The 24,588-nt window shown below is 46.7% G+C and overlaps 1 protein-coding gene across 1 annotated transcript in view; it reads right to left on the bottom strand.

Moving 5' to 3' along the window:
• Positions 1-24,588, bottom strand: part of nr5a2 (nuclear receptor subfamily 5, group A, member 2) — a 92,292-nt gene that overhangs the window by 32,156 nt on the left and 35,548 nt on the right. The window contains exon 5 of the mRNA XM_056276852.1: positions 4,574-4,693. Coding sequence (XP_056132827.1) covers positions 4,574-4,693 — 120 coding nt within the window. The remainder of the gene's footprint in view (positions 1-4,573; positions 4,694-24,588) is intronic.

The following is a 24,588-nucleotide window of genomic DNA, read 5'->3' as shown; positions in this document are numbered from 1 at the left end:
TCAATCAATCAATCAATCAATATCACTTTATTATGCCTCATGGAAAAGTGGAGAGAGTAAATAAATGAATAAATCCCCAAATCCTCACCCATCATGAATACGTTAAGCGATCTTAGCTGATCATCACACATGAATATGGAGGCCAAGGTGGGGACGAGGCGTACAGGTGCCGAGGCGAGGATCGGTTAGACAAAGTAAACCCATTAGAAACTCTGAAAACATGAGGCAAAGCACGGGGGACGTCTACCACGGGGTTGCTCCGATAATTTGAATTTCATGCTTTTGGGGAAAAGCTTTGTGCTATCAACATATCATGACTTTTACGCCCGAACGCTGGTTGAGAAATCGTGTGACCTTGCTTTAATCATTCGTTCATTCGGGCCAATCTTTGTCATTTCACGTTTGTCTGTGTTTTGAACAGCCATATTTTGCGTTTGATCCTACAAGAGGACAAAGTGCTTGCCCCCCCCCTCCATCCAAATCCGAAAGAAAGAAAAAAAAGGATTCAGCACATTCATGGCCATCTCTTTCTCTGTGCTGTCAGTGACATCTTCACGTGGAGCAGGAGGAAGAACGAGAGGCACAAAAGACACGACCAGAGCGAAAAAGACAAGGCAGACATGAGAGCAAAGAAAATGAGAGAGAGAGAGAGAGAGAGAGAGAGAGAGAGAGAGAGAGAGAGAGAGAGAGAGAGAGAGAGAGAGAGAGAGAGAGAGAGAGAGAGAGAGAGAGAGAGAGAGAGAGAGAGAGAGAGAGAGTGAGTGTGAGAGACCACTGACGGACTCTAAAACAAGGCTTTTGACTCGTATGTGGGTGTTGGTCCATTGGCATCACAGGTTCTTCTGAAGATCAATCTGAAAGGAGTGAGCCGATGGACGGCTGACAGCGAGGGCGGAGGAGAGGTGGATCACAAATGAGAGGCGGGGGCGCTTGGCCCACACCGTAAAAAAAAAAAAAAACATCTGCAAGTTTTTTCCCTTTTCTTTTTCCTGGAAAGGAAAGAAATAAAGCTGCCAAATTTAGGAGGAGGGTTTCTTCTGAGCTTGCTCTTGTCATTTAGGCGTCAAGCTCGGCGCTCATCACACGTTACCGATTCAGCACGAGAGCAGATTGGTGGGTTTTAAGTGGGTGAATATTTGTTGCCCGGGCTGACAACGGGCTTTGAAAGTGGTGTGTAATATTCCCTCATGGTGCACTGGAACGTATAATGTAAGCAGGCTGCCAGCAAGGCTTGGAGCGGCCACACGAGGACATGGCGTTACCTAGATGGGATAATGTATACTCATTGCCGAGAGTCACATTATACCTTTTCAGCCATCCAACTGGTAATTTTAACAAGAGCAAGTTACAATGATTGGGCACAGTGACATGACCCTTTAACAGGTGCTTGTTAAAGACACATTAGCAGGGGGCGTCCGGGTAGCATAGCGGTGTATTCCATTGCCTATCAACACGGGGATCACTGGTTCAAATCCCCGTGTTACCTCCAGCTAGGTTGGGCGTCCCTACAGACACAATTGGCCGTGTCTGCGGGTAGGAAGCCGGATGTAGACGTCCTGGTCGCTGCACTAGCGCCTCCTCTGGTTGGTCGGGGCGCCTGTTCGGGGGGGACTGGGGGGAATAGCGTGATCCTCCCACATGTACGTCCCCCTGGTGAAACTCCTCACTGTCAGGTGAAAAGAAGCGGCTGGCGACGGGTACTTCTCAAAACACCATGGCCACACCCCTTTTTGGAGGCTAGAAAACCTCAGATCCTAAAGACGCTAATGCAGTCAGACGTGTATTTAGCTGAGAGTTTTGACAAGTTTGTGTGCATTCATTTCGTGATAAACCAACCTTTGGCTCACAGACATGTCTAGTGATTATTTTGCTTACCTCGGTGGTCTCTCTGAAGTCCACGCCACACACTTATATACTCTAACCTGGACAACTGTGTAACACCTCGTAATGGCCTGACAGCCTCCCACAGTACCAAGTGTCCTGTCATGTTTACCTGCTGACATATACGTAGCCAGCATAACATAGTAGCTGCTGTGATATCAGGAGAACACTGCTCAAAGAATAGGGCCAAACATATCTTGGCCCGGTCAGCTGCCAAAGGCATCCGTCAGAAACACCCACTGATGTTTACAGAATGTCAAGTGGAACCAGAGAAGGTTATTTTTTTGTGTGTTTTTATGTATGAGGTATGTGTGTATGTAATTAGTGCTCTTGGTTTGGGTGAAATTCTGTAAGGATGTCTGGGAGCCTGTGTGTGTGTGTGTGTGTGTGAATGTTTTCAAGTATCAATATGTGGTTTAGATGATGCTGTGTGTATGCATATGTATGTGTGCGGGTGGTTAAGTATACTGTAAGTGTGTATGAATTTGTGTGTGTGTGTGTGTGTGTGTGTGTGTGTGTGTGTGTGTGTGTGTGTGTGTGTGTGTGTGTGTGTGTGTGCTTTGGGTAATCCTGTACAAGTTGTCTAAATATCCCTGGCATTAGCGCTGCTGTGCTGTCACCTCTGGCCAGGCAGAGAATAATGGGAGATAATGAACTGTTTCAGAGACTCTAGTCCTGACTGCCCACCCACCCACTCACACACACACACACTCACACACACACACAAACACACACACACACACACACACACACAGAGGCACATTCTCACCAATGGCTTCCCAGCCTACAGCAGCTGTTCATTAGCCAAAATATGCAAACGAGACTGTGGTCCTGCATGTCCCCCGACTCCCCCTCCCACCTTGCTTCTTTGCGCCTTCTCTCTGCGCTCCCACCTCACCTCTCCTTTGCCTCCTCTGCTCTTTCACCATTTCATCATTACCCTGGTCATGACTTTCTTTACCTCCTCTCTGCTCCTCCACTCACCTCACTTTACTCCCTCTTTCTTCTCCCTCTAACCCTCTTCTCCCCTTTCGGATTCCCTCCGATCCTTTCCTTTACATGCCTTTCCTTCTCTCCCCGATCACTTCCGTCTTTTCCGCCACCCTCTCTTCTCTCTTTTTATCCTCCTCTCCCTCTTCCATCTCCTCTCCTCTCCTATCCTCCTTGCTGGCTCCGGCTAGCTCACCTCACAGCCAGGCAGCACTAATCAAACATGGAGTACAATCAAGTGTACTGCAGGGAGGCTATGGGGGGGGGGGGGGGCGGTCGGCCACTCTGAGCTCGGCCTGCTGCGCTGGATGTGGGAGGAGAGATGAGCAGGAGGCCTAGTGTCTCGAGGCACTCTCTCCCCTTTGTGTGTGTGTGTGTGTGTGTGTGTGTGTGTGTGTGTGTGTGTGTGCATTTGTATAGCTATGTGTGTGGAAGAAAAATACCCTCTGCCTTTCATCCTCATTCTGAAGACATCTCCCTCTCTCCCTTTCTCTCTCACTTTCTCCTTTTTCCTCTTTGTCTTTCTGCTTTCTTTAATTCCAAATTCCACCTCTCTCCATTTCTCAATTTGTTATCTTCCCATTGCCCAGACATCCATCTTTTGTTCTGGTTGTGTGCCATGTAGCTCGTTGTGTAAAGCGCGGCGTCGCTCTAACTGAGAAGTATCGCTAACATGTACAGACATTACTGCTAGCTTACTAGAAGTACTGCAGCACTTTTTCTCTGACGCCGTCAATCTATGTCTGACCTTCTTCACTCAGAATCATGTAAGTAAAGGGGGATCGTCCTGTGTAAAACACACACAAACACACACACACACACAAGCACACACACGCACACACTCACATGCTCCAAAGCCCCTTGCTCCACTTCAATATTTATACCTGACGCTATTGTTTAAAAACATTTTGTTGAGGAGCAACATTTTGCAAAGCCGGCTGTTCAATAATTAACAAACGCTCATCTCGCTGACAGCCATGCCTGCATACAGAGGAATATTCATAATGAGCAATTTTCCATGTGTGTGCATGTATGGGAACAGCACACACACACTCTGTGAGGAAACCTGTGTATTTGTGTTTATCTGCTTGCTCTATTTGCATGTTTATGACTGTTTTTTTTGGTCAAATACTTGTAGAATATGTGAGGAATCATCGACGTGGATAGGAAGTGTAAGTGTTTCCTGGCTGTGCACGTGTGTGAGTGTGTGGGTTTCCATGCATGTCGCGTGCATGTATGCGTAAGCCTGAAACAGACTGGAGAATCACAGTGTCCTGATGTGTTGAGGGCCCCCATTAGGGCCTGAGGCATCGACTCCCGCCAACCTCCTCAGGGGCTGCCAGCAAAGTTAAATAACACACACACACACACACACACACACACACACACACACCTTTTTATTTGCCCCTTCCCTGCCTGCTATGACTGCCGCATGTTTAACAAAGCACTTTATTTATTCACTGTCAGAGTCCTGATGCTCTGAGGGAAAAAAAAAAAAATATATATATATATATATATAAATTATTTATTTCTTTTTCTTTCTTTTTTTTTGGTCCCGTTAGCTTATACTTATAAGAGTAATCTATTCTTAATGGAGTGGGGACTCACACCTCGGCCTACAGATCGATGCTGCTTTAAAGTTGTTGGGATTTTGATCCGCGGAGCGCCGAAGAGACTACTCGCACCTCAGCCATTGACTCACCTGCTGGCCGGTGACCAATAAGATGGAGCCCTCCTTGGCGTGCACCACTTGTCTGAAGATGTGGTCGAGGATGAGGAGCTCGCTCCAGCAGTTCTGCAGCAGCTTCATCTGGTCATCCACCTTGTGAGAGAGTAAACAGAGAAGCACCGTAACACCAGAGCTGGACCACATGTACATCATACAACAGCTACAACATCTGATCTGCTGCAGCCTCCAAGTCCCTCTGCGTGCTCTTTTCTTATTTGGTGAATGAGGGGATTCTGCTGATTGGTTGATGAAAACATATATTCTCATATGATGGAAACCTTGTGAAAAACATCCCACAATCCCATTCACTGTTATTCGCTCGACTTCACATTTGAGTTGTGAGGTTACATTTAATAAGATCTAGCCTTACAAATACCAGTATGATACGCAAAAAAAACAAAAAACAAAAAAACTTTTAAGTCAAGACTCATGAAAGATGGAAAGATTTGAGACTTTTTGTTGTTGTTAAAATACAAGTCAAATACAAGTTAATGCAAGCATGCTTATTTATGGGTCAAATGTCATTTAGTTAACTATGATTTGTAGTTTTTCAGCGTTAAGCAAAAGTTCAAAAAAGCTGCACACACACCAACAATGTACGTGCACACACACACGCACACACGAACGCTTTCTCGTGTGAACCGTTCCACACTCCGTCATCCAAATCGCTACGTGCCTGACTTGACTTTGTGACAAACTTTATCTGTTTGCCTGGTGCCAACAATCTTTAAACTATCCCTTCATTCTGAATGATTAAGTAGCCACTTTTCCCAACCGGGTGCCAGCCGCTTGCTCCCAGAGACCAGCGAGGCCGGATTGGGAATCTGACGCAAGTCGGACGACAGGTCCCTACATCAGAACAACCCGCTCTATTGTAAGCCGCTCATGTGTTCCCATGGCCGGCCGTGTTAATCATTACACCATGTAGTCAGATGCACACGGAGAAACGCCACACTGAGAATGAAAGAATGAGGGAAAAAAAAAAAGTGTGAGATTATATATTTTTGCTCTCCCTTTCCCTCCCCAACAAACAGTGTGGTCTTTGTGATGTCACTGGTAACGACGTGCCCCTCACTGCTTCGCTGTTGTGTTGTGGGATACTTTTTAGCTTTCGGTCCATGAGAACTTTGTTTGTGACGTTGTGCCCAGCGAAACGTCAATGAAAGGCAGTGGTGGCAGCCGGGTGGGGGGATGGGGGGGTGTGGATCGATGTTAAGGCTCTGAGACATGGGCAGGTGCTGCACGATTGCCCTCAACAAGGAATTCCCATTTTGCACGTGCGCTGTCTGGAAAACACGAAGGAATCAGGAATCAGGAATACTTTATTTGTCATTTCAACGAAATGTCGTTTCCCCCAGCCCACAGCAGTGCAACACAAAGACAAAAACACATATCCAAAAACTACAAGAACACATATATCCAAACTAAAAATAAAATAAAATAAAATAAAATCACTGTCCAAGGGAACGAACGCCATGACTGTCAGGACTGCATGAGCTAGCAGTTAGCTTAGCCTGCCCCACTTCCGCATGCCATCATACCGCCTTTGGTGTTTCCTGTTTGGATGCAGCTCCAGGCAGGGGCCGTGGTGCTTGGGCCCACCGGACACAGCAGACCAGGTCCAACGCCAGCCGATCCAACGCCAGCTCTCCCAGCCAGACACCCTCGACACACCTTCCCGCACTCCACACGACGACACCAAAAACACCACAGTCAACCCCAGGCGAAGCCGCCGCCAGACCGACCTCGGTGTTATCGGAACTGCTGGAGTGGACTTGGTTGAAGTCTTGCACAGATTTTTTGTCTTAACTTGTCAATAACAGCATTGCTGTGCAAGCAAGCGTCAAATACTTTATTACCTTGAATGACATGCCCCTGGGCTGCAGCAAAAAGTGTTTAGCTTATCTATCACTTGTTGACTGGGACTGTTATGGCTGGCTCAGCATCTGTTTACTTTGCAGGCAGACATAACAATGGCAATATCATAATGTCAGCAGAGTCCAATCATACACCTTCCTGTAGCAGTAAACCTCGGGGCTTCCCGGTTATAGCTTTTTTTTTTTTTAACGACAGTTGATGTCTTTCACCAATCTTTACCTAAATTATCTGTACCAGTATCCAATATGCTTTGGGTATGGTGCATTATCAGCACCCATCTGTTTTGCACTGGCATGCTGAGCTGGTGCAGTGTGGGTATACAGAAGACATCAGTGTAACCCTATCAGCAACACCTGACATGAGGCCAGGACCACACTTTCCTTCTATTCGCCAAACTAAACTGTAAACAGCAAATAATAGAAATCCGTACACTGTATGGTTTGGTACAACACACTAATGCATCGGAAGTCTGAAACATGGAAAGTGAAATCCTGGAATTGTCAAATTTTGGAATGACCTATGTCTTCCATTCCACTTTTATCAATGGAGAACAACACCAAAATGGAACCAAAGTGTACTGTGACCTTTCCTACTACTTCTCACAGGGTGGGAGATGCTCTGTCTTCCGCTATTTTTTTATTTTTTTGCTCTCTGTCTTCTTTTTTTCCATGCTCCTGGTCTGGAGACGTCTTGAGGGCAGCACAAGAGCAAAATTCAAATGCCATCATTAAAATCATCAGAGAGTGAGGCAGGCAGGCAAGAAAGAGTGCCCCTTACTGTGTGTTACACCCCCCACCCTCTCCTTCATCTCTCTCTCGCTCTCTCTCTCTCTCTCCACACTAAGGACCACGGGAGTGTGTGTGTGTGTGTGTGTGTGAGTGTGTAAAGGGAAGGGGTGGAGGGACCCATGCACTTACAAGTCCCCCCTCCCTCCCCTCATGACAGCAGTGTTGGCGAGTGTCGGGGTCCTCATCAAAGGGCTGTCTTCGCTCTGCCTGCCTGGAAGCCATTTCTCTGACAAGGGCCCGGGTCATCAAAAGCGGATGTCGGGGAGGAGGGCAAGGGGACACCCGCCTGACACGAAGCGCCGATGACAGACACGGGGGACAGACAGACAGGCGTGGGGTGGGGGGTGGGGGGGTTCGGGAGACGGGCGGGGGCGGGATAAGGGTTGAGGTTCAGTTCATTGACCTTTTAAGTGCCAGCGACACGAGCTGTTTCCCTGACATGCCCTTCCTTTACTCTGTCAAGTGAGCAACACAAGTGCCCGCCGAGCCTGATCTGATCTTACAAAATCCGCTGTCTGCTTGCTAAGATAATACGCAGTCTGTGGCATGAAGGGGTCGACCATGTCCCCTCGAACATTTGTTGGTGTTTGTTTTCTTGCCGATACCTCTTGAATACCATCTCAGGGCAGTGTTTGGATCGGGCCAATATTCCACTGTTGTTATTCATTGACCACCAACATCACCAACAGCCTCTCCCAATTTGAATCTTCAGGATATATGACCCTACAAAGTTCAAAATTATAGTCTGCTGAAAGCAATAAAATGGCTAATATCATCGGTTGTTTAGCTCTTATCACGCCACATTATCATGGAGTGTGTAGATAAGATGACACACACAGCCAGTTGTAAATATAGTATTTCCAGTGCTATCGATGTCAACTCTATTGTAAACAACTGTGCAGTAGGGGTGTCTGGGTAGTGTGGCGGTCTATTCCGTTGCCTACCAACACGGGGATCGCCGGTTCGAATCCCCGTGTTACCTCCGGCTTGGTCGGGCATCCCTACAGCCACAATTGGCCTTGTCTGCAGGTGGGAAGCCAGATGTGGATATGTGTCCTGGTCACTGCACTAGCGCCTCCTCTTGTTGGTCAGGGCACCTGTTCAGGTTAGAGGGGTAACTGGGGGGAATAGCATGATCCTCCCATGTGCTACGGCCTCCTGACAAAACGCCTCACTGTCAGGTGAAAAGAAGTGGCTGGCGACTCCACATGTATCAGAGGAGACATGTAGTAGTCTGCAGCCCTCCCCGGATCGACAGAGGGGGCGGAGCAGTGACCGGGACGGCTCGGAAGAGTTGGGGTAATTGGCCAAGTACAATTGGGGAGAAAAAGAGGGGGGAAAAAAAACAACAACTGTGCAGTTGTCTAGATTTTCTATAGATTGTGTGAACTTGTGCATCTGATTTCCAGTGATGTTAGCAGCCATACAACAAAAAGCAATGCCGCTTGCTTATTAATCATCCCAAACAGTCGTGCAGACACATGCAGCTCAGAAAGGGACCCACTGCAAACGATGCTGTCCTCCTGCTGTCTCTGTTAAAATATACATCTCTTCTATGTACTTTTATCCTCTTGCAAGATTCAAGAAAGGATTATCAGCGCTCACAATTACCGGTGTTGACAGAGGATTGACACAGGATAAAAGAGCGAGGGCGATCTTTTCCAATGGCTACCACCGCAGGCTCTTGTAAGGGCCCGAGTCTCCACATGCCCGTGGCATGGTGGGACATTTGTGATGCGGCTTTGGCTTGTTAGTCCTCATGTTGGCACACACAACATTGTCTCCAGAGATGGCCTCAAACTGGCCTCAAAGCCCACATTTAAGGCTAGATTTCAAGGTGTGCTCCTTTTAATATTTCAATATCAATACCAGTGTTCTTTTTTTTTCCCAAGTAGGAACTTCTTCTTCAACTTGCAGCGGCCAGCGATGAAAAATACATATCCTCCAAGAAACCAATTTAACACCTTTATGATCATTCAGGCGAGTGGGATCAATGCCCAGATCAATCGCTTAGCCCATAGCTTTTGTTCAAAACCACCAGCTGAGATTAATGGATTTTCCAGTGAGAGAGAGAGAGAGAGAGAGAGAGAGAGAGAGAGAGAGAGAGAGAGAGAGAGAGAGAGAGAGAGAGAGAGAGAGAGAGAGAGAGAGAGAGAGAGAGAGAGAGAGAGAGAGAGAGAGAGAGAGAGAGATGGACTGAAAGTGCCAAACAGGGAATGGGAGAATGAGAAAAGACTTGGGGGAAATTGAGAAAATAAAACATACTGATTAAGAACAGAGATTCCCCCCATTTCTGGGCAAATGTAAATTAATTGGAACGATGCATTCAGACGCTCGCCGATAAAAGTAATGTTTATTCATCAACCCCCACTAAGAGGAGAGCAATGATAATGGCGTGTTGAGCCAGAAAAGCCAAATGTAGTAAAAAAAAATTCCCCCCCCATCCTTTTATTTATGGTGGGTTTTGGTCTAGTGCCATGAGCATTGTTAAGGTTGGTGGGTACGGCGGGCCTTAACGAGACTACACAGCTGGATCTGATTTTAATAAGTACTTCCATTTTTGATGTGGCCTAATGAACAGATTAATGGAATCTCCTTCTGTGGAGCCTTAATGAACGTAGGGAATCATGTTTTTTTTGGGGGGGGGGTTGCCACAGAGGGGGGAAACGTGTATACCCACACTCAAACACCCACAAACACACACACACACCACATGCATTCACATATGTGCTCGCACGCTTGTGTCTGCACACACACACAGGAATAGATAAGCACACATTCAAAAATCCTGTGCACAGGCCCGTGCACAATGCATGCAAACACAGACGCATACACACACACACACACACACACACACACACACACACACACACACACAAAAAAAAACAAGAACACACATTTACATAGATATTACTGGTCTCTCCTTCTATCTCTTTCTTTTCCTGCTGGACGAGAATCAATGCTGTATTGGAGTACAGGTGAAGTTTGAAGTCAACATCAATGCCTGCATATCTCTGGCAGCCGTCCTTTGCTGCGGTCTTGTATCTGACATCTGTTTGCCCGGTGCCGAGCGAGCCCTGTACCCACCTGGGAATGGACATTAATGCACACAGAGAGGCTCCCGTCCATTGTTCTCACACTTTTATCAAACAGGGCTCCATCACGTTGTGCTCGACTGGAGCTCACTGCCAGATTATCTTGGCAATTTCATCATGAAAATTCCCCATTTTATTTTTATTGGCATTAACTACCTGTTTATTCCTTTTTTTTTCCAGAGATGGCGTGGTGCTGAGACCTCTGCACGTGTATCTCCACTGGTCTGAGATCAAATCCCCTCTCTGTGTCAATCTGTCTATATTGCTGTACACGTCTCCCTGTCTTTCTGTCTGTCTACTAACTCTAGTTACGACTGAAATTGCAAGCAGGCAGTAAACTTCTAGTGCGAAAAGTCAGAAGATTACCACTACACATCGTAAAGACATTTGAAATAGGTCAACTCAATTTAGGTCAATTCAAATGTCTTGAAATTAACTGACGCGGCTAAATGTCAAGTAAACAGCATTTTATTGGCAGATACCTCCAGCAACTAATATTTGACTCCAGTGTGTTTCAGAAGCTACGAATAGAGTCACGTCCCTCTGCAAAACAGTGAATGAGTGACTAAATCCCAGGGATGATCCAGCTATGTGACCTGGGGGCTGGCATAGTGGGTATCTATGTTCCCAACTGACTCCGGTTCATTTTTAGGGACTAAGATAGCGGATGAGGCCTGAATAAAACTATTATCTCCTCCTGTATGCACGCCCGGCATCCCTCAACCAGCAAAACTCTCCTGCTCTTGTTTACCATGACACAGTCCCCTCGGATGATAAGCATGCTGGGAAAATGAGCAGGTGGCAGGTGGCACTGCAAGTCGGTGGAGGGGAGGGGGAGGAGGCAAACTGTGTTAAAGGGGCACTTTCGAAATGACAATACTGTGCAAGGCAAGCTGGGAAATTAGAATTCAAAACACAAGTCAAAGTTGTGTAATGGACTCCAAAATGTAAATACACAGTGACCAGAGGGAAAAAAAAATTGAGATCCCCCCCCCCTTTTCTCCCCAATTGTATCCGGCCATTTACCCCACTCTTCCGAGCTGTCCAGATCACTGCTCCACCCCCTCTGCCGATCTGGAGAGGGCTGCACACTGCCACATGCCTCCTCCGATACATGTGGAGTCGCCAGCCGCCTCCTTTTACCTGACGGTGAGGAGTTTTGCCAGGGGGACGTAGCATGCGGGAGGATCATACTATTCCCCTCAGTTCCCCCTCCCCCCAAACAGGCTGACCAGAGGAGGCGCTAGTGCAGCGACCAGAACACATACCCACATCCGGCTTCCCACCCGCAGACACGGCCAATTGTGTCTGTAGGGACGCCCGATCAAGCCGGAGGTAACGCAGGGATTCGAACTGGCGATCCCTGTGCTGGTAGGCAATGTAAAGACCACTATGCTACCCGGATGCCCGAAAAATATTTTTTAATAAACAAATGATACTGCTTGGGTGTTAACCACTGTGGGATGTACCTTGCTGAAATTTACATACTACTTACCCAATATGGGTTTCCCTGGTGCTATGTCAAATGTGCTCAAGGACCCACAAAACTCCTAACTGTAGCCCTCAATCTTGATCAGCTGAGGGCTTTTGACCAGGATCGTCTGGTCTGTGAAGGGCCTGAGCTTTACATAACAACATTGTCCCACTGTTACTTCTTTATTTCTATGAGAGGAGAGAGAATGAAGGAAATAGGGGCGCTGAGAAGGCTAGAGTCAGGCCGCCGCTGGGGGAAGAGGTACCGTCGGGATTCGATCCCGGGCCAACAGGGATGCAGCTGGCTCCAGAGGCAGGAAGCCTTTACCACCATACAAGCTCCAGACACTAATAAGGTATTGCTATGTGGGAAATGGTTTACAAAGGCCAAGTCAGTCCTCAAGGCCGCTGTCAGCATACATTATACAAACCAAACCAGACAGCCTGGCCATTGCTTTGTACCTTAACTCTTAATGTACATGCACGCACGTACGAACACAAATTTGCACACCCACAAATACACATTTGCTTAATCAAGCCGGTAAAACACGCTAGAAAACCGACTCAAACTCAGCACATGGGCCAGTATGGTCACACATATTATACATGAACACGTGCAAAAGGCAAGGACACATATGAACACAACAATCTAAAACACACACGGACACACACACACATTTCATCTTTGTACCAACTTGCAGAAACACTGCATGACAATATGTATGGCCAGTCACATGATAAGCATTTCATATCTCTTGCACCTGTCTGTTGGTGGCATGCAGCATGCATCTAATACAGAGTATCAGGTAGTAGCGAGTGCATGTGGGTTGATCCTCAACTGGTCGAACAGAAACTCTAGAGTGGTATTATTTATCTAGGTAAACAGTCACAGAGATGCCAGTGGCCCTCTGTCGGCTCCAAATGTTAATCTCTCATCAGGCAAAACATTCTTATCTGCTGCAAATTTTTCAAGGATGGAAGTATAGAAAAATTCTTATTTTGACAGTCACACATGTTGTTTAAGAAGAAAATGACCTTCATTAAAAGTTTCAAAGGGTAAGGGGCGTCCCGGTAGCGTAGTGGTCTATTCCATTTCCTACCAACAAGGGGATCACCAGTTCGAATCCCAGTGTTACCTCCGGCTAGGCCGGGCAACCGTACAGACACAATTGGACGTGTCTGCGGGTGGGAAGCTGGAGGTGGGTATGTGTCCTGGTCGCTGCACTAGCGCCTCCTCTGGTCGGTCGGGGCGCCTGTTCGGGGGGCAGGGGGAACTGGGTGGAATAGCGTGATCCTCCCATGCGCTATATCCCCCTGGTGAAACTCCTCACTGTCAGGTGAAAAGAAGCGGCTGGCGATGCCACATGTATCGGGGGAGGCATGTGGTAGTCTGCAGCCCTCCCCACATTGACAGAGGGGGTGAAGCAATGACCGGGACGAATCAGAAAAGTGGGGTAATTGGCCAAGAACAATCCAAAAAAAAAAAGTTTCAAAAGGGTTGAGTGGCATGGAGCCTTGTAGTACATAGTGTTTTCAGTGTGTACATTTTTTAGTCGATCATGTGCGAATAGGTAGAGTAAAGGTCTTGCACCACAAGGACGAAAGGTTTGAATCAGAAAACCTTTGCCTAAAACAAGGACAAATGTATGCACTCCTGGTTTTGTAAGAGGCACTGGATAGAATGAAAATGTTTAATGTGAAGAACCCAGATTTTAGCTGTGAATTATTTATCTTAATTACTTATTTATCCATTTATCTATTTGTTTACCCTTCTTTCATTTTCACAGTATGAGAGAGTACTCTGGGAAGCAAGCAGCAAGAATGTCAGTATCTTAGAGCTGACAGTCTGGTCTACAGATGTTTTCAGGACACAAAAGACAATTAAAAAGAACATCTTGAGTGTTTGCAGAGATATTTACTGCTTGACTAGGGTCAGTAGAACAAAACTAAAACTAATCTAATCTTTTCCAGTATTGGCAAAAGGCCGTAGATTACAATTATTTGTGCTGTCATTCAGAATCTCCTCTCTACAGAGGCAAAGACTGACTGCACTGACTATTGTGCTGTTGTGACTTCTAATGATGATGTAAAGAAGTGGACACGAAATATACCTATGCCGGTTCTGTAATATAGAGCAGTGGCAGCTGGTGATAAAAAAAATTGGGGGGGGGGTACGCTTTTGGGGGGACAAACAAACTGAAGCAGCACTTAATTGCTCAACAAAAAAACCCTCCAAAAGTAGAAAAGTACACTCAGTAGAGTGTAGATCCTCACCAGGCATTTCTCCCCTTCTCCGGTGCTCGGACTTGGCAACAAACCACCCCTTTTTTCACCTACCAGAAGAGAAAATACGGAGGCACTGCCTGCTTATCTCCCTTCCTATGGTTCTCGGACTTAGGCGAAAAACCAGCTGAGGATTTAGCACTCAATTGCGATATAAAAATTGGTTTTTCAAAGGCTTTGAATCACCACAACCATGAGAGGTCCTTGATCATGCAGTCAAAACTGTGCACCAAAAAATCTTCCATACTACTGGGCTGACAGGCCCAGTAATATGGGAGATTATCAGTGGACAGATACACGCACACACAGATTTCCTGCCATTATAAGACTGTTGCCCAAGTAGATCGAACAGGAAATATGGAAGAAAAAGTTTTTAATATGCAGCACTCAAGCTAAAAAATTACCTAAGAAAAACCTTTTGCCTGTCAGTCTGTGGATGCACAGCCTCCTAACGTGGACCCTTGAACGAATATAACCAATATGAACTTGCACTTTCCAAAAAGAAAAGGTTTACTGTGTGACCATTTGTCTAACCCTGTCTTTATTTTCAAAATATAATAAAGTTGGGGAAACCGGTTATGCTTGCGCATGTGCAACTCACATCTACAGTTGACTTATTGAGTAGCAACAAGAATATGCACAACTTCCTGTTTTGACTGTAACCTAGAGGAAGTTGTTCCTTTATACTTTTTGCATTTTTTTTTTGGATTATCAAAATTCTGTTAATAACTTTTGATCATGTCGCTGCCTGATCTGAGTCAGCCGTAGATGTGAGTCGTGCAGGCGCACAGTTGACTCAGACCGGGCAGCGACAAAGAGCAGCGTTGGTTGAGCGAGCTAGAGAGTGAATGAAGAGAGGGGGCGGTGATAGCAAGAACAAATGTTTTTTGAAGGTTTTTAATCACCACAACCCCGAGAGATGCTTCATCACACAGTCATAACTGTGCACACAAAAAAATTAGGCTGATCGGTCCAGTAGTTTGCGAGATTAGCTGCGGACACCCACACGCACACACGCTTGCACACACGCACGTGCAAAGAAATTCATAATCCCCTTCAGGCTGCTGCCTGCTGGGGATTAAAGACAAATCTAAAAACAACACACCACACTGTAATGTTGCTTAAACGCGTGTAATGTTGCCTAAACACTGGCTAGTAGCACTACTTGAATATATGCAAAGCCAACTCAAAGGCGCCACAAAATCTCACACAGTCTATTACTCTGGACAGGATGTGATGATATTTTGTCACTTCTTCATTGTTCCTTCTAATACCAATCCTATAGCTTTTGTCTAGCTGTTCAAAAATGCTAAGCCTACCAAAAATGTTTAGTCTCATACTATTGTCTGAGTGGCTGCAGCTACTTAGAAGGAGAAGATAGCCACTTTATTTTGTCATTGTACAGTTACAATGGCATGTGTCTTCTGCATTTAACCCATCATATTGTTCGATTGCCTTGCTCAGGGGCACAGACAGGAGTATTAACCCTAACATGTATGTCTTTTGGATGGTGGGAAGAAACTGGAGCACTCGGAGGAAACCCACGCAGACACAGGGAGAACATGCAAGCTCCACACAGAAAGGACCTGGGATGGCCTGGGGATCGAACCCAGGACCTTCTTGCTGTGAGGCAACAGTGCTAACCACTGGGCCACTTTGTCGCCCGCTACTACTTTCGTGCCATTTTTCAGAGATTGTTTAGGTCTTGTACCCCCATCTTTGTCCACAACACTTCGGTGCCAACACGTTGAAATAGCAAACAGGGAAAGCAATAAAAGGCATTACTTCCACCATATCCAGCTATCCAACTCAGTTTGTCATAACAAGAGCGGGGGAAGCCCTGGGTGTAAGCTCATCCTCGATCACTTGCCAGCTGTTGACTCTGTAAATTGGGTCGGTCTGGTCCAGGCTCCTTTATCCTCTTTTTTTCTTCCAGTGAAGGCCTTGTGAAAGGGTGTTTTGGTAAGGAAATTGCAAAATTTTCTTTGATTGCCATAGTTCCACCTGACGTTGCCACCTCCTGAAAGTACCGGTCAGCTAGCTAAGGAGTGACAGTCGTGCACTCGTAATTATATTAATGGTGGGTGTGGAGCGCCGCGGTAGCTCACCAGGTGGAGCATGTACCATGCATCCAGGCTGAGTCCTTACCACAGTGGCCTGGGTTTGAAGCCAACCCAAGCCCTTTGCTGCGTGTCATCTCCTCTCTCTCCCCTGCATTTCCTGTCTCTCTACTATCACTATCAAAAAGAAATACAGCTGAAATTCCAAAAAAAAATAAAATAAAATAATGGCAGGTGTGAACATGAAAGACATAATTATTTCATATTGTCTAATTAATTCATGTTTAACATGTTCAAGGAGAATTTGGAGGGGGGGTGGCGCCCCAGTGTCTCACATCGATGAATCACCACTGATGTAGAGGAAATTCGATGATGGAAGAGATGATTCTGTTTACTCCTGAGGAAGTTTCTGGTTCTTTCTTACGCAGGTAGTGAATGTCTACCTCTCTGAAATACACAATCATTCATCCGTCAGTGACTCTGTGTTGCTTGTGCTCTTCTTGTCTTCTTGGAGTGAGCAAGCATGCCCATTTGTGCAAGTGTGTGCATGCACGTGTACCCCCGTCCGATCAATAGTGGCGAGGCACTGAGATTAATCGTTTCCCACGGTGACCGCATTAACAGACTCTGGAGGCTGACCTTTGACCCCAAGAACACACCAATTTCGATTGGACCTGCCTCTCCCCCATTCCTCCTCCCATCACCTCATCTCTATATCCATCCCTGCAACCTTTTCTCTGTCCCAGTCCTGTGGCAGGTAGAGGAAATGAAAAGCTGGCCTAATAAGGCCTTCCTGCTCAGCCCGAGCCTTAATGAGACCCACCACAGATATGAGACCACGAGAGAAATAGGAAATGTGTACTCTGACGCACAATGCAACACCAATTGCTAGTTTTTTGGCAAGGTGAAGAATCGTTTTTTATGCTCGCCCTTGTCAGGTCAAACATTACATTTTCAAAGAATACGGTGAAGGAATGTGGCTCCTTCATATAACAGAACAACTTGTAACCACTTTAAGCTAAAATTCACAATCGAAATACACACACACGCGTGCACCGCATACATACACACACACACGCACACACACAGTTGCATGTTTGAAAATATTTGAGTAACACGGCCCTACATTTACGAGGTAAAAACAAAGTATCCCTCTGTATTTCAGATGGTTTTGTGTTGTGTTTTTGTGTTGTGTGGGGTGGGAGAGCGCCTTGTTTCTCAAGGTCATCGACGCTAATAACAAACCTCCTCTTTGTTTGCTATGAGAGCAGGGATTTGTGGACACCAAACAAGCCTTCCCAAACTTTCCTATTCTTTTTTTTTTACCTGATGCATAAGCATATGAAAGGTAAAAAAAAAAAATCAATAAGGCAAGAGAAGGGACCAAAGAGAGGGTAGTCATGAATTTTCATGCATGCCGTGTTTATTGTTGTCTTCTATGGCTGGTCAATTGACTAGCTGTGTGAAATAAGCAAGTAAATAAATAAACAAACAAACAAATAAATCAATCAATCAATCAATAAATAAACAAATCTTTTCCCATTGACTTTGGCATCTGAAATAATTTCAGCATTTGATTATGTGATGATATTTGCCAAGTGACGGGATGTAATGGGTGCTGTAGAGCAATAATATGGATTTCAAAGAGAAAGACTCCAGCGGAACGCTTGCTCAAAAAAAGGGTTATGAGAAAGAAACGCAGGTTAGCTTGCCTTCCTTTTGGAGAAATTAATCCATGAGAGCATGTGGCTTATGAGCAAAGCTTTTCCTATGTTGTGCTATTGTTTTCAAGATACCTTTGTTACAAACTACTTTCCCCCACCACACACACACACACACACACACGTGTGAATCGCAGGGCTTAAAGCTAAGGAGCTATCAACTAATTATCAAAAACACAGAGAGCCCCTAATCAATTATTCACATGAACATTAGACTGCCAATACACATGTAGCCCAGGGAGCTACATCTCCCAAAAGTAACCTTTCTTTCTATACTCGACACACACACATACACACACACACACACACACACACACACACACACACACACACACACACGTCCGCATACTGATGCACCTAATAAATTATGTCCATACCTGTGTACTTATATTCACACACACACACATATGCACCGAGTATCCCCAAATCGACACACACACACACACACACACACACACACACACACACACACACACACACACACACACACACACACACACACACACACACACTTTGCCTCCCTACCACTACGAGCAACCCCCAGCCCATCCTCATCAAGTGGGATGCAGACAGAGAGAATAATGTCTTACAAATGTGATATGAGTGGAGTGCAGTAGACTGGCTTTAAGGGTCCTGGCTGCAAGATATCGATCCTCCCTCCAGCCTGTGCTCAATCTAAGAGGCAATACTGGGCAATGGGTTCTGGCCATTGGCGTTTCATGGTATGCATTCATTGTTTGACTGGATGCCTTAATTTATGACTGGGGGGATAGAGGGGTTAGACTTTATAATGTAAGGTAATGGGAGGGGGTTGAGGGTGGGAGGTGTTCGATATACCTGAAAGTGTGCGTGTGTGTGTGTGTGTGCGTGTGTGTGTGTGTGTGTTTTGAGGGTCACATAGGTCCAGTCACTCTGTGCAGTTAGAGTTGCAAGCAAGTGTGTGTGTGTGTGTGTGTGTTTGTGTGTATACATATGCATTACATATTGCTTTTATGTGTGCATGTAACGTTGAAGGAAATGAACAAAAGGGAGGAAGCGTCTACATAACACTTGCCTGGCTGGCAAGTTGCTGGGGCTGGGGTAGAGGAAGAACATCAGTAGTACAAGAGAAAAAGCTAAGAGCTTAACCCACTGTAATATTTAAAAGAGCAGAGACAGTCCACACACATTCATTCTCTCTTTCAGCCTGTCTCTGTCTCTGTCTCTGCCGCTCACACACACACACACACACACACACCAGCCCAACGCAGCGAGAGAAGACCAAAGCTGTTTTAAAATGTGGAGACAGACGCGGTGATGCCTTCTGTCTGAGCGAGTGGGGAGACATGGATTCCCATTAGCGTCGGACATACCGGGATGGGAGGGTGGGGGTTTGGGCGGAGTGGGGGATGGGTGGGGGGGGCAGTGGCGGAGCAGACAGCTGTGAGGCACGTCACATCTGGCACTGCTCCAAACATGGCTGAGACGGCAGCCCTTGATACACAAATTAAATATCTGAACGAAGTAATTGAGCTATTTCCGGGCCCGTGTGATGTGTGAACAACGGATGCACTCAGAGGACATCAAGACATCAGAAGACGCCGCACCGCCAGACGGGACCACTGCGCTTCTCCCAGGAGTGCAGCCTTGCTTAACTGAACGCATCAATTAACGCTCCTGTGTTAGGGCCCATCTGAGGGGACTATGGGGCCCAGTTGCCGCGGTATCGGTGGCCGGGCGTGCGGTGAATACATGGCATGTCTAATAGCTTAGCCCGGCAGGAGGAGGGAAGAGCTGCAGCCAACTACCTGAAAAGCCTTTGCCATTTTTTTCTCTCTGGTCATCCAAGCGCCTCTGGTTCGTTTCTGGAGGTTTATCTCCACTGTCGACACCTCTCGTGCCAAGTCCCCTTTTGGAGCATTTAGTTTATTATCCCTCGTTGTTTCGGCTCGTGTGAAAAGTCTCATTTTATCCCCATCTAAGAGTGCACAATCCTGAAAGAATGTGCGACTGTAATGTCTATTAATAGGACTATGCCTTGATTTCAGTGTGTATGGAATCATTTAGGCCTCTGCCTGTGCCAGCTTCTAAGTTAGACCATTTCGGCAGGGAGGAAGAAAGAGAGAGAGAGAGAGAGAGAGAGAGAGAGAGAGAGAGAGAGAGAGAGAGAGAGAGAGAGAGAGAGAGAGAGCGAGAGAGAGAGAGAGAGAGAGGTGGAAACAGAGCAAGAGAGAGCGAGCGAGAGCAAGAGAAATGGAGAAACAAAAAGACAATGAGACTGAATGAGAAAAAGACAGAGATGGGGGCAGAGAGACAATGAGAGACAGACTGAAGAGAGGGGTTTGAGAGAGAGAGAGTGAAATAAAGGACAGACAGAAAAGCGGAGGATGCAGATGAGGGAGAGGGAAGGAAGATAGCAATTCACAAAAATGAGTATAGAGGAAGTCGAAAAGAGGTACCAAATGTGAGAAAAAAGAGAAAGAAAGAAAGAAAGAAAGAAAGAAAGAAAGAAAGAAAGAAAGAAAGAAAGAAAGAAAGAAAGGAACTAACCAGGAAATAATGGCACACTTAAAGCAAGAATAGGGAACAGGTGTCTTGGTCCGACTGCGCCGAGGGGGCCTGAGCCATTTCCTCGGTCAGCTGGTCGTTTTTTTTTTGTTTTGTTTTTTTTCGGTTGGCGGGCGGCCCTGTTAAATTTCTTAGCCGTCGACACGACATGGCCACACTGTCTAGTATTACCCCCTTCAAGTCGCACACATCAGTCGCTGCCGCACAAATCCAATCACTGGCCTTACCAGTTACATATAAATACACCAGGACTGCTAAAGTGTAAATCTAGCCCGCACAACGGCCCTCCGCCTGCCCTCGCTTACTGTCCTATCTATTGTCTCTTGGACCTCATGTCCAAAAAATAACCTCACACACACACGCGCACACACACAACCCTTTGCTCCTTGTCCAGAATAGGCAAGCTGTAAATAAGCATCAAAAATAGACGTCGTGGGACAACTGTTGACAGCCCAGTGACGAGGGAGGCAGACACAGACGCAACCTCCAGTCAGGCTGGATTACACACCGAGAGCTGAGGCCGGGCAACAATGGAATAGAAGAAGCAAAGGGTGTTGCAGGGCTTCTTCGTGTTATTGTTGTTGTTGCTGTTCGAACGCCCAACTTCCCAACTGTGGCGTTTGACAGCAAAATGCAGTATATCCATTTTGACAAATAAATGAATAAGTCAGTAACTACCCAGAATGCATCTGTCATACTTGTCAAACGCAGAGGTCAGCTGAGATCACGCAGTCAACCGAAGACTTAAGCTATCTTACTACTCTTTAAAAGTACCATAATAATGTCTTCTCATATGCACATATCTCATGTAGGGAATGATACTGATAGCTTTTACGACTATTTGTGTTTCGACATGTACTGAGTTGTGTCTTTCAGCAGGACGAGACGGGGGCGGGCGAACGAGGCAAAAGATAAACGAGCCGACAGGCGTGCATAGCTCTTGAGCGGTGAGTTTAGCTTAGGGGTCGGGGGGTTTGGCGTTAAGACTGCCGTGGCCACACCTCGGCCCCTTTGACCTAGGAGGAAACCCTATAGAGAGGCGCTATTTGGAAGCAAAATGCCAGTGCTTCTGTCTGTGTATTTACTGCCCTCCTGACAACATATTACCCCGCACCCCCACCGAGCACCTGACCAGCCCCGCAGATAACAATACTTTACAAGGGCCGCGCTGTACTCTGCTCTCTGCCGCTCGTGAACTCTGAGCAACTCTTTGTTGGCTCACGAGGTTTTGATGGGAAATGCTCGGGAAAGGCTCCTGCATAAACTGCAGATTTAATGCCAGGTCATAAGTATGAGCACAGCAGAAGCTGGGGGGAGACGGGGGAGGAGGGAGAGAGAGAGAGAACGCAAATCTGCATACTCTCTCTCTGTTTTGTGCACTGGCTGTATATATGTGTGTGTAAGGTGTCAGCGTGCCGTTGAGTTGATTTGTTAGCCACCTCGCCGACTAAATCAACTCCCAATATCCTCTCTGTTTACCCATTCCCCATCTCTCTCTCTCTCTCTCTCTCTCTCTCTCTCTCTCTCTCTCTCTCTCTCTCTCTCTCTCTCTCTCTCTCTCTCTCTCGCTCTCTTTCCAGCTCCCTCGGCCCTCTCTCTCTCTCTCTGTCCCTGCTGATTTGACAGGCTGTTGCCAAGTTGTGAAACAACTGTGATAGAGTGTGTTGCGGCGGCTAACAGCGCAGCCCAGACACCCACGTCATCATCTTAACAAGCGGCCTGACCTACTCAATAAAAAAGGCTTTTACCCCTGATCATCTTCAAACAAGACTTAAACGCAACCTGCTTTTTTTGCCGCCAAACGCCCAAAGTGCTCACAAATGCGAATCGTACCGCATTTAACTTACTCGAAAAATGGCGGGCAGAGGTCTGGGGACAATCCTTTTCTTTTTTTCTTTTTATTTCTCACTTCTTCGTGAAGATGAGAGAGCTATTGAAGACAGGAGGAGACAATGGGGGGGGAGTAAAAAATCCACAAGCCTGTGTCTCTAATAAGAGAGGGGGAGGCGGCGCGGCCTGGCAGTTAGAAAAAAAACAACCTGTAATTGGGCAGCTGTGGGTTTGATATGCGCGACAGCCAACATGCGGCCATCAACAGTCATTTGTGCAAGTTGAAATGTGCTTGTGCAAGAAACTGAACACCCCTCCCCACCTGCTCACTTCACAGCAAGACCTTCTGAGTAATAGCATTAGCCATGCCAAAAACGAAAAGGAAGAAAAAAAGCAAAAGAAAAGAAAAGAGACTTGTACGAGTGGGGAAGAAGTACAAGGTGAGCGGGAATGTTGTTGAAGGAGGATGAGTTGGTCATTGCCCAGAGCTCGGGGAACATGTACTTCATGACAGCCTTTTATCCCTCATCAAAGCAACAAGTGGATGAGCAGACTTTGCGCGTACTAAACCCCCCCCCCCTCCCGCCATGGTCTCCTCCTCGCTGCCGGTCCTCAGGGATGGGGGGACCCTAAATCTTCTCTTTTAACAAGTCCTCCTGTCCTTCCTTCTGGCCCCCGCGCCGTCCCCGGGGAGAACCATTCCAGGTTTCGGAAAAGGCCATATCTTAGAGCCCAGTCTACGGCCGCCGAGGGAGCGCGGAGGGGACGTCGGGGAATTCTTTTTTTGAGATTAGTGCTCGTCGACTGTCAAAAAAGTTGGAAAAGGTGCAGCCCTTGGCTTTCGCCGGGAAACAAACGTCGAATCAGATGTGTAGGAATGTAGATGTAATCATGCAAACAGCACCGGCGGACAGAACTATTCCACCGCAAGCGTCTCCAACAACGCAGATGTCCACGGTGCGTTCATATGGCTGTTGTTACATGAAGTAGCAGTACAGCAGGACTCGGTCTCCTGGCAACGCTCACACACACAAACACACAAACACACACACACACACACACACACGTGCACGTTCCAGCAGAGGAGTCAGGCTGCAGACGGCAGACACGAACACCCACCCATTGCCTGTATATGCCTTATAGTGTTTTGCTCAAGGACACTTCAACAGAGCTGGGCCCCTTTACCTGTCGAGGAAGGCTTCGAACAAATGACTTTCTGGTTTAGAGAACAGTCTCTCCATTTCTTCTCAGGAAAAAAAAAAGAAAGAAAAAAAATTGCAAAAAAAAGACGTGTTGGACCAAAAACTGATCCTCACCATTTTGTATTGGTAGTATCAAAAAAGGAGAAGAAAAGCGAAGGTCTTTTTCAGTATTTATGAAAAAGACAGTGATGTTTTGCCTGCTGATCAATAATTCATGAATGAAAAGAGGGCTTTGTGACCCCTCCGCTCCCATTCTCCACCCCATCCTGATCAGACAGATATTGTTACCGCTAAAATAGCAACCTTAAAAAAACACTGGCCTGCCAAAAGACCTGCCTGCAGCCCGGCACGGGGAGGGGGGGGAAGGGGGGGGGAAGAAAGAAGAAAGAAAGAAAGAACCAAAGAAATAACCAAAGAAAGAAATGGACCACGGACAGTAAAGAGGGGGATGTACAGGTCAATGATCAAGTGATGACAGAGGACAGAGTATAAAGGACAGTTTAAAGAGGGACGAGCGACAGATGCCGACAAAAAAAAAAAAAACTCCCACATGCAGGACTCAGAAGACACTGCGGAGGAGAGCACGGAGCAAGAGGGGAGGCTCGAGAGGAGGACCGAGAAATAAGAGAGACAGAGCGAGATGGAAACCAAACAAAAATAGCCCCCCCACCCCACCCCTCTCCCACTTACTCTTCCTCCCAACTACAACGACCAAAAAAAAAAAGAAAAGAAAAAACTATGGGAGTGGAGTAGCAGGTTGTCTTACAAACACTCGCACGCCATCTCCAATTGTGTCTACAGCTAGCCGGCAGAGGGGGATCAGTGTGGCAAACAAGTGCACATTGCATGTCTTTGTGCATGCATGTGTTTGTGTGTGTGTGTGTGTGTGTTGTGTGGGGGGGGGTATCATCTATCAGCGGACAAATGTGGGGTGTTAGGGGGTGGTGGGGTGGGGGTGGGGTGGGGTTGACCAGAATGCTGCTGCTCCTCAAATGAAATAATATATCTTTGAAGCCTACGCCCTGCACCGGGACCAGAGCCCATATATCAAGCCCATGAGCGCCTGGTGGATCCGCTCCAGGCCCATTAACCTTCCACCTGTTCCCCCCCA

Source organism: Lampris incognitus, chromosome 3 (genome assembly GCF_029633865.1).
Source record: "Lampris incognitus isolate fLamInc1 chromosome 3, fLamInc1.hap2, whole genome shotgun sequence".
Classification (NCBI taxonomy): Eukaryota; Metazoa; Chordata; class Actinopteri; order Lampriformes; family Lampridae; genus Lampris; species Lampris incognitus.
Note: the sequence above shows the minus strand (reverse complement) of the source record. Positions and strands in the feature narration are given on the sequence as shown.